The 17999-nt window shown below is 35.4% G+C and overlaps 1 protein-coding gene across 1 annotated transcript in view; it reads right to left on the reverse strand.

The window, feature by feature from the left end:
* Positions 1-17999, reverse strand: part of LOC127874702 (dynein axonemal heavy chain 6-like) — a 279888-nt gene that overhangs the window by 125494 nt on the left and 136395 nt on the right. Inside the window, 4 exon segments of the mRNA XM_052419240.1 lie at positions 11071-11238; positions 12189-12359; positions 13693-13912; positions 14917-15005. Of these exon segments, the coding sequence (XP_052275200.1) occupies positions 11071-11238; positions 12189-12359; positions 13693-13912; positions 14917-15005 (648 nt within the window).

The following is a 17999-nucleotide window of genomic DNA, read 5'->3' on the forward strand; positions in this document are numbered from 1 at the left end:
CATTATTGCAATATACATTATTGGGCATAACCATCTTCATTATTAGTTATGGAACAGTCTCCATTTTTGGGCAAAACAATCTTCATTATTGGTCATGGAACAGTCTCCATTTTTGGGCAAAACAATCTCTATTATTGGTCATGGAAAAGTCTACATTATTGGCCATAACCATCTCCATCATTGGTCATAACAGTCTAGGTATATTATTGGGCCACGGACTCTAGATTACACGGATAAGAAACGGGACCGTTACTCCAAATATCTTGTGTCTAAGTCACGTGACCGTGTCGTAACTATCGATTCTTTTATCGAAGCGCCAAGGTTATACATTTGACATACATGCCATAATTTTTCAGACCAATTCCGGGACATTGAATTAAATTGTCCGGGACTTTTGCCGATTTTCCGGGACATGTATAAAATGTAGCGATATTAATAGACATATGCATTTTGGTACGTTTTTTTGTTTCGCATCGTTAATTGCAAAAGTTCGAAAACCTATCCGAAATACACTTGATCTTTTAACGTCAAATTAAACATTACTACTTCTGTTACTTGATACAAGCCACGTGTTTTCAGTGTAAGCGTTCTAAACATAGATGGTGACATCACTGCGTTATTGTTATTAAGACCGGTGTGTAACGCGTAGTTGTTGATACGTCTTTATTCATTTATAACATTTATATAATAAAAAATACAACACTACAGTACCGTTAGATCATCAACTCAAATCAATTCACAATACATACAACCAATCACAATAAAACAAATACAACAAAACAGTACCGGTATACTTCTTTGTCCGTTAAACGTGTGAACATAAACTGCTTTTTTTTTTTACTCAGCGATGTTGGACTTCAGATGTGTGAATAACTATCCTTTGCCCTTACGCAGCGGGAAATAATGACGTAGTAGAGTAAAGTCCATTAACAACTACATTATACAATGCCGCCTTTTCAGGTTTTACCGCGAACGTGAGACAATCGATATGATAACAGGACCCCTGTTAATTGATCAATTTTGACACGTAGCGTAGTCTGCACGTCTGCCTATTTGGGTAGGCATTGTCATGGAGACGCTGCAGATATACACAGATTTTGAGGTGCAGTTAAGCATAAGATAAGGTACATGTATATATGGATTTTGTAAATTCCGGGACATTTGACAGATTTCCGGGACAGCGGGACATGTTCTTCATTTCCGGGACTGTCCCGGACAATCCGGGACGTATGGCATGTATGACATTTGATGTACCCACTCACGTATTTTGTTTAATGATAGTTTCATTTCTAGGCCGATTTTAACAAATTATATATCATTAGAAAGCTTACATAACGTAGTTTTCAGATATATAAATATATATAAATATTTTTCTTCTGATTTCGGCAGCCCGGCGAGTTATAACTTTAACTTTTGCAAATATCATAACGTTTTGGAGCTTTAGAATCTAGATTTACTGTTGACATGTTCGTACTTTATACCGATTTGTAGCGTTTATATTTGGAGTTCAGTTTTAAAAATAACATCTTGCTTAGGAGAATAGAATTCTGTATATGATAGAGACAAAAAAATGGTTTAAAAATGAAAGCAAGTAAGGAATGAATGCGGAAGAAAGTAGCGCGCGGTCCTAACGAACCGAACTGATGCTAAGGTCTTGGCGATTATGCTTTTGTTTAGATACCGGCCATTGAATTTCCTTTGCCATGATTATTGTATTTTTTATGAAATATATTGAAATATTTTGTTCTAGAGACATATCAATAAAGCTTAGTATTAATGAAGCTTAATAAATTAACGATTTCAGCTCCTGATTATAACACAGAAAGGGTGTTAATTTTATGATGAAACAGCGTATATAGCGGACCCTCTTGATATTTTTCGGCTTTGCATACTTCAAATATAATGGGTGTCAAAACATTCATCGTTTGTTGTTTATTATCAAAAAGGTAATTATGTTAAAGTATATGAAAGGTTATTAACCATAAATTAATTAAAATTATTTAAAGAGTCTTGAAAATCACGGTATGCATGTATATTGAAATATCTTCATAAGTTATCAGAGTTATAAATATATAGAATTCTAAATTAAAACTCTGTATTATTTGTATTTTTTGGAAAGATTATTTAACCCCGTTGTGGTCAAATGAGAATGCTGTTTTTAATCATGTTGTTCCGTACACTACCATACACTCTTTATAGGACTACGAAATGACAGAGGTTTTTACCGGTACCCGCTAAATACGTTAAATGTTATGTATTAGATTTTTTAAATGTTGAAAATGTACATGTATAGGTATTAAGCACTTATAATTATTATGATTAAGCTGGCTGACATCTATATAGTATTTAGTTTATGGCAATCTGTATGGGCAGATGACTTTAAATGTTTTCAATACGCTACATATCTTATAAACGCAAAATTGAGTATTTGGCGTTACATTACTCCAAGAAATGACCACTAATACCACGAGAAGACATGGAGGTATCACAAAAAGTGTAAACTGACCAAACATTGCCACCTGTGGTTAGCGACCAATATACAAGTATAGGTCCCTGCTGTGGCGTATGACACCATAGTGTTATTTAGTATTGGTCGGCACAGTATCTGATCATAACGAGTTAATTGGTTTGTGCTGAACACAGGGGCAATAAAACCACAGATCTATCAATAAACAAGATTATTGAGATATCTTTTATTGAACACCGCAATAAAAATGCTCAAACCACGGACTCTAGATTACACGGATAAGAAACATGGCAACATTCTCAGAATCATCACTGCTATATGTGTAATCACCTAACAATTCGTCTAAAAATAATTTATATATTTGAGTTGAAGACGATGTACTGTTGTATAAGTCTGAATAAACTATCTGTCTGCCTGTCTAAATCTAAGCCGTCATCGTCCCGGTGAAAAAAATCTGATTTTGAATAGTTGGACATGATGCCCTGATGACAAAATACGAAATGACCCGCATAACACCCACCGTGATTTTCAAGAATCTTAAATAAATTGATAATTTAAGGTAAATAACATTTCAAATAATTATACATAATTACCTTGTTGATAATAAACAGCAAACGATGAATGTTTTTGACACCCATTTTATTTCAAGTATGCATGCAAAGCCGAATAATATCGAGAGGGTCCGTTATATACGCTGTTTCATCATAAATTTAACACCCTTTCTGTGTTATAAACAAGAGCTGAAATCGTTAATTTATTAAGATTCATTTATAATAAGCTTTATTGATATGTTTCGTGAGCAAAATACTACAATATATTCCATAAAAATATAATAATATGGCAAAGGAAATTCAATGGCCGGTTTCTAAACAAAAGCATAATGGCCAAAACCGTAGCATCAGTTCAGTGTGTTAGGAACGCACGCTACTTTTTTCCGCCTTCATTCCTTAATTACTTTCGTTTTTAAACAATAGTTTTTTCTATCCTATACAGAATTCTATTCTCCTAAGCTAGATGTAATTTTTAAAACTGAACTCCAAATATAAACGCTTCAAATTGGTATTAAGTACGAACATGTCAACCGTAAATCTAGATTCTAAAACTCCAAAATGGTATGATATTTGCAAAAGTTAAAGTTATAACTCGCCGGGCTGTCGAAATCAGAAGAAAAACTTAATATATATTTATATATCTGTTTACTACGTAACGTAAGCTTTCTAATGATATATAATTTGTCAAAATCGGCCGAGAAATGAAACTATAATTTAACAAAAGACGTGAGTGGGTACATCAAAATGTATAACCTTCCCGCTTCGCTGTACGCTAATTGTAAAAGATCGATAGCCACAACACGTTAAAACGCGCGGTGGTAAAACATAAAATGTGTATTTCTTGTGTTTAACTCGCTATAAATCCACTAATAACAACGGGAATATACTAAAAGTTATATTTTTTTGAAAGAGGAATTAATAAGCAACAAGATAACGTATAAACCAATTAAATCAGATGAATAGTTTTTGCATAAGATTGAATTTACTACAGTAAGGGTCAAATACTCGATTCATCTCCTATCAATATACACTCCGTGATTGGGCATAACAATCTCCATCATTGGTCATAAAATCTCCATTATAGGGAATGTAACAGCCTCAATTATTTTGCATGTAACAGTCTCAATTATTTGGACATACAAATCTCCTTCATTGGGCATGAACCAATATCTTTATTTGGGGATAACAGTCTACATTATAAGGCAAAACAATAGTCTCCATCATTGGGCATAAAAAAGTGTTTATTATTGGTCATATTTGAATATTGGAAACAATCTCAAATATGACTAACAAATGTTACAAGCATACAAGTAAATGATGAATAAAGTTCACAAAATTATCATAATAATCTCTATTTAAAGATTTACATTTTAGGGAACAAAATATTTCTTAGAGAATTTTTTTTGATCATTTAAAAATAATTTATGATAAAATATGCTTCAGAATATTTTCAAAAAAGATCACTTTACTTGAACTACATCAATCTAGAAAGAACAAACATTTGATTTTATATGAGAAAGACCGCTAAGAAAGAACAACCTTTCACACAGAGAGTTGTTCTACCACACAGCTAATTTCGCAAAAAACACTATCAAAAAATAAAAACCAAACTTGTGTCACAAACAGGAACACAAATGAAACAATAATAAACATATAACAAAATATAATGCAAAATTTTAACAAACAAAATAACTGTCTTTCAATAACACTCTCACCCTTTGCACGTAAACGCCAAATTTATTAACTCCCTTTAAAAAAAAAGAAAGACAGAGAAAATATCAAAGAAATCCACAAGTTGGTTGTGGATTTATAACTACTACACAGATGGCTCATATTTATGAATACAGAAAACCTTAACAATAGAAAAAACAGTAAAAACATTCAAACAACAACAGCACCAATTGGTGAGTAGGTCAACCCAGAACCCCGTCACTACAAGCAACATGGTGTTAGTGGAACATTTCATCATTACAAAACCAACACCATACAGTCTCTTCCTTTTTTAGAAAGTTCTAAATTTATATAACGTTTTTTTCCAAATAACTCATAGTAATGAAGCATAAACATATCGGAATTGAATCACAATATGCATCTGTCTTCAAGTATAAAAATTGGCCTCAATTTTAAGTCAACAAACATTATCAGAAAATTTGATGAAGATTCAATGAAAACTGAATGAATAAGAGAGCAGAAAATTTTGCATTTTGTTGTGTAAACAAAAGCAATAACTTAAAAGTGCCTGGTGTGAATTGGCTGTTTGACAAATTTGGCCTCCATTTTATGTCAACAAATATTTCCAGACGGGGAATAATTCATATCTTACAATACAGAGATATGTACTTGTTGAATTCAAACTTTAAAAATTCATTTCATCTTTCATGCATAACTTTACAGGCCTTTATAAGTACAAAAGGGACATCATCCTACAAGAAACCTGGTCACAGCTAAAGATCTTCGTCAGCCAATCTTCATGAAGATCCTGGACACTTATGTAAGTTTTATTTCATTATCTGTAGTTGATATCCAGTAATGGAGTAGTTGCACGCAAATATTAACTAAGTGTTAACAGGATTTTTTAGTACAACAAGATATGTGTTTGTCAGAAACACAATGCCCCCTATTGCGCCGCTTTGAAATATATTTCAATATATCATTTGGCAGGTTTAGAAATTATCTCCCTTTTAAAGCTTATCACTTGGTTTGTATTTTTTTTACTTTTGACCTTGAAGAATGACCTTGACCTTTCACCACTCAAAATGTGCAGCTTCATGAGATATACATGCATGCCAAATATCAAGTTGCTATCTTCAATATTGCAAAAGTTATCGCAAAACTTTAACCAAGGTTACAGGTTTGGGACAGAATGACAGAAGAACAGACAGACAGGCCAAAAACAATATGCCCCCGATCATTCGATCTGGGGACATAAAAAGGGGCATAAATCTGCTTAATTGCGGTCTGGTGTTATGGAACTTGTTCAGTGACCTCATATAATGAACTGGAACACATGTGTGAAGATCTAGTTTTATACTTATGGTTGAAACAGTGATTGGACATGTTGCAAGGTACCTTAAGAGGAGCAATATACAGATTCCAACAATGACATTTGGGTGGGTAGAGTAGCTCAGACAATTATAAATTGTTCCTTTATTTCCTTGACTTAGTAGTCAACAAGATTGAAGAAATTACTTCACAGAACTAGCAGAAAAGACTAAATGGTGTTGATTTGAATACAGTGTTCTAGGAATGTGTTGCTGATTCACCGCCTACCATGTTAAGATTACTGTCAGCATCAAAATTCTGAAAATTAAACACTATAAATTACAGGTACCAGTATATAGCAAGCAATATAACAGTGAAGGTAGTACAAAATCAAACATGAGAAGCGTCATGCAAAAATAGGCCTAATGCAATATGCCACCAGTGTAGCATTCTACACCCTGTTTGCTCTTGAGAAAACCAAACCTTGCATGACTATAGCGGACAGGATAGTTCGTAACCAAACTGCGCAGTCTGCAGTGGTCTGAAGCTACACTGGCCACATGTAGCATAAGGTCCATTTTACATGACACGGCTTTTTAAATCAAATCTGTTATTTGATCCTTGCAATGCTGACTAAAATAAAAATATCAGAATAATAAATGGTACATATTTTTCCTTTGTGATTTGTTAAAAAAAAGGTACTTTTTTAGTAGCATCGATCATTACAATTAAATATCTTAAAATTGATAATAATCGTTAATTAAAATTATCACAATCACTCTCATGGTTATAGAAAAATAAAGACAAATAGTATGATATTCACAGATACTCCAAAATGCTTTTAATTTATCAAATATATCAATGAATAATTAATTAATTATAATAAACTACAATCCAAGTCCACATAAGCTTATACCAATACATAAAAGCTATCATAAACAACTATACATTCCACTGTAAACCATTATTTTTTTCAAATAACTAGAATACTTGGATACAAAAGGAAGCCACTATAAACTAACAAATTGAAATATAATAAATATCTGTCATATGGTTATAAAAAAACATTAGTTTGCATACAAATGTTAATCCGAAAATCGTAACCCATGGTTCACCAAGCCAGGCATATGAAAATTGACTTGAGCTAAAATATAAAATCACGGGGTATGTGTACCATCCATGAATAGTAATTTTCCAATTCCTGTCTTGTCCAATGCTGTAAAAATCATCATAATTTATAAACTAGATTAGGCAGAAATAAAAAAAACTGTTGGTTTTACCTACAGCGACACATGCTCACCAAGGGTTGGTCAGTCAGTGATATTTTTTATCACCTTGTATTGATGCTGTTTTCGAAGTTGTCATACGTTGTTTATAATCAATAACAAGCTATACATTACCAGATAGTAATCAGATAGTTGGTTAAAAGTATATGATACTAACTGTCTGACATGGGATTTTCATTGGCTTTTTTTTTTAAAGCTTGTATAAAAATACACAAAATGACCGGATACCTGCTGTATTTATTTAAGTTTCCCTACCCCCCCCCCCATCTACAAATAAAGTAAAAACTAGAAATGTGTCAGAAGGACATGGGTGTCATCGTATAACAAGGGCTGTTCGTAAAACATGCATGCCCCCCATATGGGCTGTCCGTTGTAGTGGCAGCCATTGTGTGAATACGATTTTTGTCACTGTGACCTTGACCTTTGACCTAGTGACCTGAAAATCAATAGGGGTCATCTGCGGGTCACGATCAATGTACCTATGAAGTGTCATGATCCTAGGCAAAAGCGTTCTTGAATTATCATCCGAAAATCATTTTACTATTTCGGGTCACCGTGACCTTGACCTTTGACCTTGTGACCTCAAAATCAATAGGGGTCATCTGCAAGTCATGATCAATCTACCTATGAAGTTTCATGATCCAAGGCGTATGCGTTCTTGAGTTATCATTCGAAAACCATTTTACTATTTCGGGTCACCGTGACCTTGACCTTTGACCTATTGACCTCAAAATCAATAGAGGTCATCTGCGAGTCATGATCAATCTATCCATGAAGTTTAATGATCCTAGGCGTATGTGTTCTTGAGTTATCATCCGGAAACCATTTTACTACTTTGGGTCACCGTGACCTTGACCTTTGACCTAGTGACCTCAAAATCAATAGGGGTCATCTGCAAGTCATGATCAATCTACCCATGAAGTTTCATGATCCTAGGCGTATGCGTTCTTGAGTAATCATTCAAAAACCATTTTACTATTTCAGGTCATCGTGACCTTGACCTTTGACCTAGTGACCTCAAAATCAATAGGGGTCATCTGCGAGTCATGATCAATGTACCTATGAAGTTTCATGATCCTAGGCCCAAGCATTCTTGAGTTATCGTCTGACAACCACCTGGTGGACGGATCGACAGACCGACCGACCGACATGAGCAAAGCAATATACCCCCTCTTCTTCGAAGGGGGGCATAATAAAACAGAAAAGATGTATTAAGGCTCTGTGAAAAGTGGGTTTAATGCATGTGTGTAAAGTGTTGTACAAGATTAGCAGTCCACACAGGCTGAACATGGACGACACTTTCCTCCTAAACTTGATTTTTGCTAAGAGACTTTCTTTAAACAAAAAAATATCATTAAAGCGGAAAGCTTTAGCCTGTGCACAGGCTAATCAGGGACGACACTTTCCGCTTTTATGACATTTTTTGTTTAAAGAAAGTCTCTTCTAAGCAAAAATCCAATTTAGGCAGAAAGTGTTGTCCCTGATTAGCCTGTGTTGAATGCACAGGCTTATCTGGGACGACACTTTAAGCACATGCATTATGCCCAGTTTTCTCAGAACGCGACTCATATGGTCTTGCAAGGATGAACAATTTGCCTATGCTCTGTAAAATGGAACCCACAAGCACATCTTTTATGACTAATACTTTCATTAATAACAAGACAAACAACAAGAATATAAAGAACAGCAACAAAAACAACATGTAATGTAACCTAGTCAGTAATATTAGAAGAAAAGACACTGATTACTGGTAGATACATATAAACAGATATCTAATTTCAATATACCTGTTTAAAATTATCAAAATCAAACTCGTAACATCAATATAACTGTTTAAAATGGTCTAACATTTAAGTGTGTACTTGCCTTACAACCTTTTTCGGATATCTTCTATATTATAAAACATAATCAAATTGATTTTTCTAGCTCATAAAAAACTAGTCTTTAAAAAAAGATATGATTACAGTTTCATATTAGAGCACTTCTTAATACTGAAAAAGATTCTTTTAATAAGACATATATCAACACAGGCTTTTTCCGCCCTATGCCACGGGTCCGAAATTCGAAATTCGGCCCCATTCCCAATGCAAATCTGGTTGTTTTTTTCCCAATTGAAAAAAAATAATTCCCAATTAAAAAAAAAAAAAAATTCTTTTTTTTTTTTACCCTTAAAATATATAAGTTGACCTGATCCGGTGTAGAAAATAGAAAGTATTGCATAATTAAATTATCTGTTGCCTTGAATTTGTTTTAAAAACTGTAAAATATGTAAATTATTATTTAAGAATTTCCTTATTTTCCTCAAAATCCGGCGCTTCGAGCGATTTTTTTCACCTCATAAAATCACCAAATTAAGATTAAAAAACCTGCACTTATCACACATGTTCATAATATTTTGTAAAATTTTAATAATAAGTTATCAAAATAGTCGTTATTTACCAGTTAACAGCTTCTTTGAAATATAAGAAACACTATTTATATGCAATAATTTTTCCCAATTGAGCCAATTTTGCGATTAATTTTTTTCCCAAAATGGGGGTTTTCACGACGCGAAATTCCCAAAATTCCAGTGTGGCGTTATCCCAAAATGGAGCGGAAAAAGCCTGCAACAGTTTTGAATGTTTGGAATCAGTTTCAAGTTGACAATATCATTGATAAAATTTATCTTAAGAAAAATTTACCTGATCTATGAAAAATAACAATCACACAAATACTCACACACAACTTTTTAAGAACAAATAATTAAGCACTCATAATTTATTGAACCCTCATATGAACAGGGTCATGCAAAAATAGGATTTATGCCATATGTGGTAGATGAAGCTCTAGACCAGCCTGCGCAATCACACAAGCTTGCCTGGAGATAAGAAGGGCACGTATGGTATAAGTCTAATTTTGCACGACATTGCTCATATATTGATGTTAAGACATACTTATCAACACACATTTTTGATGGCATATACCTTTTTATCAACCTGACAATGCAAGGCAGAGTATAAGCTTAGAAATACTTAGAACATTGCTTTAATTTCTTAAGGATTAACCCAGTTTTTTGCAGTTTGTTTTTTTAAACTAACCTTTAATGTGTAAAGTTAAGATAATAGTTTATCAACTGAAGTCTATCAGACATGTTAACAGTTTAAGTTTGAAACTACATCTTTTGTTATTGACGTGTTACACAGATATTGCGTCACACTCACTGCAGATAATTGAATATGAATATTTATAAATGGTAGGAACAAAGTTTTCTACCATGTGCCAATGTACAGTTCTTATATTCACTAGATTCAAATTATTTTGATTGCATGCACTTAATGGTGAATAAAATTAAGAAAGACAAAAGCAACTTTATATTAAACACTGTACACTGTATGATTGTCTGAACCTACACCCCAAAAATATATCTATTAGTTGGAATATATGGTTTACGATATATAACAGTTTAAAGCAGTCGATTTTGGGCTATTTTGCAGAATAAAATATGATTATCTAATATTGGAAATAACTGATAATATTTGTCTACATTTTACATATTTCTTACAATAATTGTAAAAAAAATCAAGCTTATGTTAATACTTTTTTGGCAATGACCTGACTCTTTATATCAGTGAAATTCTGTATTATGTCACAAAATACTATTGTCAAGTTAATTAAAAGCAATAAAAAAAAAAAACTTACAGGTTTTATAATAGTAAATATAAATTTCATAGTTTAAAAAAACATCAAAATATTTTATTGAAAGAACACAAATTTGTTGTTTAACTGTCCTTGTCAGATTATTTACCTTGGTGTTTCCAAAATTCATTCGCATGTAAAACTCCTCCAGAACCTGGCGTATTTTGTTCTGGTCGGTGATTGGTCGATACACGCGGCCCTGGGATTGGTCGTCGATGTCAAAGAAGTCACCAAAGATCATGTGCTCATCCATTAGCTGCTCTGCAGACCATTTCACCTGCAGACCACAAACAAAATATATTAATGTTAGTGACATTTTGATGAAAACTGTTGGAAAATGCTTGAAAGGTCAAGTTTGGTGGTGATTTCATGCACACCAAAAATCAGAAAAAAATAACAAAAAAAGACCAACTTTACATAATTTAAGGAATGTTATAGACTGAAACTGGAGCACGTGTGCTAATTACTAAGAAAAGGTTATTCATCAATTTATAGTTGAAATGTCTTTTAACTAATACATAATATACACACATTTTGTGTTCAGAATCAAACAAATAACATGAAGAAATAAATATTAAACAATAATATGTGTCAGATTATATTGAAATATGATATCTAAAACAATAAAAACAAAAATACAAGTATAAAAACAACAACAACAATATGTTATGTAACTATGTGAATATTAAGAGAATATACACTGATTTGATGCATCATATAGCATCATAGAGTATTATAGAGCATATACAGCTATCTAATTTAATATAACTGTTATGAATGAAACTCCTAACTTCAATATAACTGTTTAATATAGTCAAACATTGAACTTTGTACTTGCCTCAGTACCATGAATTTTGGATTCCTTAAAGGTTATAAAACATAAGTAAGTTGATTTCTTTATCTCATAAAGTTTTGATGAAAACTGTTGGACAACTGTTAAAAATGCTTCAAAAGTGAAGTCGGGTAGAGATTTCATGAAAACTGCTAATCCAAAAAAAAAGACGAATGCAACACAAATTTTACACCTGGTTAAGAGATCTATACACTTTGTTTCAAGATCTAAACACCTGGTTTTAAGATCTATACACCTGGTTAGGAGTTCAGCAATTCTTGACAAAGTTGATATTTTAAAACTCTAAACTATCAGTATAGTAAATTGACTAACAAAACATGAAATAAGCAGGGCAAAGTCTCTCAATTGAAAAAAATTGTCATATAATTTTTTACCTTGAAGTAATCATGCAGGTTATCAGACAAGTACTGGTAGAAAACGGTCCTGTCCTCCAGGGAGATCAGCCTGTCATGGAATACACGAGTGGCCTCGTGAGCAAACAGCTGTGCCGCATTGTCTCTACTCACGACCACTGAGTTGTGAGCCTGTAGCATGCCCTGAATCACCTGGCAAACACACGAAAAGGGTGCTTAAGACACATCTCTTACATTATTAACATAAGAAAAACAAGAACCTTACAAAATATCACTTATGATCTGTAAATTGATTAAGTATTGAGTTCTCATACATATAAATTAAACTATCAATTTTATTTCGCTTTGCTTTGGATTAGAAACTTTTTTTTTGCATAGTCTAATTGGTAGTTTTATAATAATAATTGTGTCATTTGTAAAGAGAAAATACCTGAGAAATCAGGTTATCCCTTTACCACTTAGATACATATTTTTACACATTTGTTGTTCCTTAGAAAGTTGAATTTAATTAAATACCCTTCTTACTAAATTCAAGGTTTAAAGGCTTCAATTCCAACCCATGGATACTTATGAGCAGCAAACAGCATAAAACCTGAACAGACTGCTACTCGCAGGCTGTTCTGGTTTTTTTCTGGTTGCAAAATCCATTTCACTTTGCTTCCATGCAATTCCTGGTAAATAGACACAGAGGATCACCTGGCAACCAGATATAGAAGGTGGTTAAAGACTTGTGATCAGGACCTCAATGTCTTTTATGTCATTGAGAAGTTTCAATGGCGTATTGTTATTCATTTTTTATTTTTTTTTACATACATTTGGGCCATGCTCTGTGAAATTGAGGTTAGATACATTTGCGTTAAATGTCGTGCCTGATTAGCCTGTGGAGTACGCACAGGCTAATCAGGTTTGACGCTACCGCTTTTATTTCTTTTTCGTTTAAAGAAAGTCCCTTCTTAGCAATAAAAACCAGTTTAGGGGGAAAGTGTCGTCCTGATTAGCCTACACAGGCTGCACAGGCTAATCTGGGATGACACTTTACGCACATGCATTAAACCCCCTTTTCACAGGCCAATTTTATTTCAGACAAGGATAATTATTGTGAAGTCTCATGAAAATCTTCAAAGCAGAGTAGGAGTAGGACATTGTTTCAAGCATATTGTTTACAAAAACACACCACTGACAAAAAAAAAACTGAGAAGGGACAACACAGGTGGATGAAGAGCCACCAAAGAGAATAGCTCACCATGAGCTCTTTGTGCTAGGCTGCAAGGATCATCATAATTAGGCTCCACACTTCTTACACGCCCCTTAGTGAGGCCGCCCCCACCTACCTTAGTAAGGTCCCTCACGTTGAATGTGTAGTGAGACTTGGCAGGGGTGGGGAGCATGTTACGACACATGCAGTAGTACAGGGATATGGAGACATACCTTAGTGAGGTCCCTCACGTTGAATGTGTAGTGAGACTTTGCAGGGGTGGGGAGCATGTTACGACACATGCAGTAGTACAGGGATATGGAGACAAACCTTGGTAAGGTCCCTCACGTTGAATGTGTAGTGAGACTTGGCAGGGGTGGGGAGCATGTTACGACACATGCAGTAGTACAGGGATATAGAGACATTAACGAGGGGTGACAGGCACTCCTGGACCTCCGTACTGAAGTCCCCGTCCTGTAGGAATCTCCCCAGCTGAACCTGGTAGATGTGCTGCAGGGAGCGTGTGGACGGCTGGGGGAATGCCAGCATGCTGAAAACATGGGCACATTTTGAGACATATATAATATAAGCCCTTTTCTGAAACAATGTGGCTTAAAGCATACACATTAAGTTTTGTCCCAGGTACGCATAGTCTGCACAGGCTAATAATGGACATTTTCTTCTTAAATGGTATTAATTGTTTTAAGAAAGTATATTCTAAGCAAAAATACAGTCCAGACCGAAAGTGTCATCCATGATAAGTCTGTGCCGACTGAATTAAACCCCGTTTTTCCATATTAAGGTTCAAAGACTTCTTGATCGACTATGGTTAAATATCATCTTACCTCAACCAGAATACACTCTTTCATTGGATAGACAAGGTCATGGGAGGTATTATTCCATTTCAGGTGAGATGTGGTCAATATCAAATCAGTCAAGTTGTTCTCCTAAAGAACTCATGTGAATGAATACTCGTAACTTCTTACTTAACTGTGGGAAAAAAGGCTAGTAAAATATTCTATCCATTAATAATTAACGACAAATGCAATTGATTCAATTTTAAATTCTCCGTGCAAATATTGCAAAAGAGAAAACAAGTGCAAAAAAAGTCTAGCCTTTTTTGGTCCGAGATATTCCACACTTAAGTAAATCCCCAGGAAAAATTAGACTCAAACCAACAACTGCTGAAGCACTGACGGCTCTACCTGTTCAGCTAACAAGGCCTCAAGCATTTTTACCAATGAACACTACACCGTCACTGCTAATACAACTGAGCCTTGCTCTGGGAAAATGGGGCATAATGCATCTGCATAAATTGTCATTCAAGATTAGCCTTTGCTGTCCACAATTATTGAAGACACTTTCCTTCAAATCTGGATTTTTCACTAAGAAGAGACTTCTTTCCAATCAATTTTCTTTTTTTTTAAACGGAAAAATTGTCCCTGATTAGCCTGTGCAGACTGCACATGCTATCTGGGAAACACTTAACCCACATGCATTAAGCCCCATTTTTCCAGAGCAAGGCTCCACTATGATTGTGTTAATGTGACCTACCAGAAGTTCTTGAGCAGTCTGGGACTGACAGGGTTTCTGCCTCCCCCCGGGGGACCACATGCTGCAACCACGGTCACATCCATGATGTCCTACAATACGATAAATATCATTTAAATATGCCTTTGTTTTATGAGATTGATTCCAGGCCCTTATATGTCAAATACAAATTTTCTTAAAATAAAATTCATTTTAATTATTAAATACTTACCTGCTATCCCTAGCTATACCTTTCTAGGTGGGTTAGCTTCTCCAGAAATCTTCAAGTGCCGGAATTCGGCCACCTCTCTAACTGAAAACAGATCAGGTTAAACATAGTACAATGTAACCTAACCGGAAATCAAGAACCGTAACTCATCTTACTTTTCATGCAATTATGAAAATATTATTAAACAATGAGCGGGGTGGGAGGTGGGAGTTACCGATAGCAGGTAAGTATTTAATAATTAAAATGAATTTTATTTTAAGAAAATTTGTTTTAATGTCATAAATACATACCTGCTATCCCTTGCTGATTTTGTAGCTGTTGCGGGAGGTTATCGTTATATTTTCCCTTCACAGCAAAAACCCATATTCAGGTTTTTCAGCCAGAGATAGTAGAAATATGTCCTCAGATAATCTTTGTTAGTACAGTATTCTACTTTAGGTTCTGGATAGCACCAGTACATTACGCCATGGAAGAAACTACTGTTTGAGCAACCACAAGAGAACCCAACATATATAAATTGTCTTGTTGACACTCAAGAGAACGAAGATAGAAAGAGGAAAAGGTGGTCGGATTCCTCCAGAAAGCAGCTTGAAGCACTTCAGAAAGTGGAACATTATTAATATACGCCCACGAAGCCGAAAGAGCTCGTAATTCATGCGGTCTATTCTTAAACAGGGATAAATCCCCATATGAGAGATGAATAAGCTTTCTTAATAGTCGAGGCTACCAAACGAGAAATAAATGCCGCAGACACCTACCCCCCCCCTTTTTAACGGAATGAAAAGTCTTTTGCTAGAACCTCGAATAGACTTTTACTATTTAAGATAGAACTTCAAAGCCCTGACCGGGCAAAGAAGTCTATCATCATCTTCATGTCCACAAGTATTAAAAAGACTTCGAACTTTGAAGGGTTAGAAGCGATAGAGGGGAGTTGATTATTAGCAAGGAATCCTGGCTGACATAACAACGTTACAGATCCATCTGAGGAATCAAAATGAAGATGACCATCCTCGATAGAAAGAGCATGAATTTCACTTCTCCTATTGGCTGAAGCATAGTAAGAAGGAAAACGGTCTTCCAGGTTTGGAACTGTAAAGAAGCTTGATCTAGAGAATCAAGAACACAAGCCTAATCCCATTTAGGCGCCAGTGTACCACAAACAGGACGTTTAAGTTCCATAGATCGAATCAGTTCCGAAATCGCTGGATCAGCACAGACTTGTGATGATTTAGTAAAAGCCAATGTTTGCGAAATCATAGATCTATATCCTTTGATGGAGCTAAAAGAAAGTTTCTTATCATCAAAAAGATAGATGACAAAATCGGCTATGCATCTAGCAGAAGGATTGAGGGAATCACTTTTCCCTCGAATTCACCAATTAGAGAAGAGTTTCCATCGAGCATCATAGATTGCTCTGGTGGACTTTCTCCTTGCAGAAGCAACGAGGTTTGAAGCCCGGACAGAAAAGCGTTTCTTTTGCAGAGATTGCCTGATAACAGCCAGACGTGTATGTGGAACATTGCTGGATCCGTATGAAGTCTGCAAAGAACAAGTAATTCCTTGGTTTCCAGATACAGGGAGTGAGAATGTGTTCCCCCCTGTGTCTGAATATAAGTCACAACTGATGTGGTGTCTGTTGACACCATCACACAAGAGTCTCAAAGATGTGACTGTAAATGAGATACAGCTAGAAATACCGCTCGCATTTCTAGATTGTTGATATGCAGATGTGACTCATGATGAGACCACAAACCCAAAACTGTCAGACTGAGTAGTTCCAGATGAGCACCCCACCCTTCCTTGCTCGCGTACGTCATAAGATACAAAGACGGTTGCGCAGGAAGAAGGGGCACTCCTGCCAAGAGTCTCCTTGTCCAGCCACCACTGAAGATGTGGTATTAACTCCGGAAGAATAGGAATCTGCAATGACATATTGTCCGGAGACCATTTCCAACAAGCTGAGAGGTAATGCTGAGGAGGACGAAGGAAAAGACGTCCTAATTGCACAAAGTCTGCTACTGAGCTCAGGATACCGTTGAGAGATAGGAACTCTTGAGCTGTTATATGAGATTGGGACAAAACACAAATGACCTTCACCAGAAGGTATGATATATGTTGACGAGACACTCTGACCTTGTTGATGTGAGTCAAGAAGTTCATTCCCACAAAAGTGAAATCTTGAGATGGCATGAGGTCTGATTTGTATGCATATAAAAGGAGCCCTAATGATAGGAGTTCCTTCCAAAAAAATTCCAGATGTTGCAGAAGCAATTGACGATCGAGCTGTGTGTAACAGCCAGTCGTCGAAGTACTGAAGAAGCAGAATACCGTGAACACAGAGATGTGCTCCTACTGTAGCCATAAGCTTGGTAAAGACTAGAGGGGCTGTTGCCAACCCAATTGGCATCGCTCGGAACTGGTATACCTGGCCTCCAAATGCAAAACGAAGGTAGTTTCGGTAGTTGGGGTGTATAGGAACATGGAAGTACGCATCTTCCAGGGCCAAGAAAACCCCACAGTGCAGAGGTTTGATGGAAATCCTTATGAAGGAAGGCATCTCCATCTTGAAAGCTGGTTTGAGTAGAAACATGTTGAAAACTTATAAGTCTATTACTGGTCTCAAGGAACCATTTTTCTTATGAACAAGAAAAAGACGACTGTAAAATCCTGGAGAATAAGGGCCTGAAACCCTTTCTACTGCCTGTTTTTCCAAAAGAACGAGAATGGACTCTGGAATCTGTGGATGCGGAGATACCAGCTCTACAGGGACGTGAGAGAGTGGAGGTCTGTTTTCGAATTAAAATGTCAGGCCTTCAGTAACGAGATAATGAACCCAAGCGTCCTTAGTTATACGAAGCCAACGATTTGAAAAATGTAG

The sequence above is a fragment of the Dreissena polymorpha genome, chromosome 3, assembly GCF_020536995.1.
Source record: "Dreissena polymorpha isolate Duluth1 chromosome 3, UMN_Dpol_1.0, whole genome shotgun sequence".
Taxonomy (NCBI): domain Eukaryota; kingdom Metazoa; phylum Mollusca; class Bivalvia; order Myida; family Dreissenidae; genus Dreissena; species Dreissena polymorpha.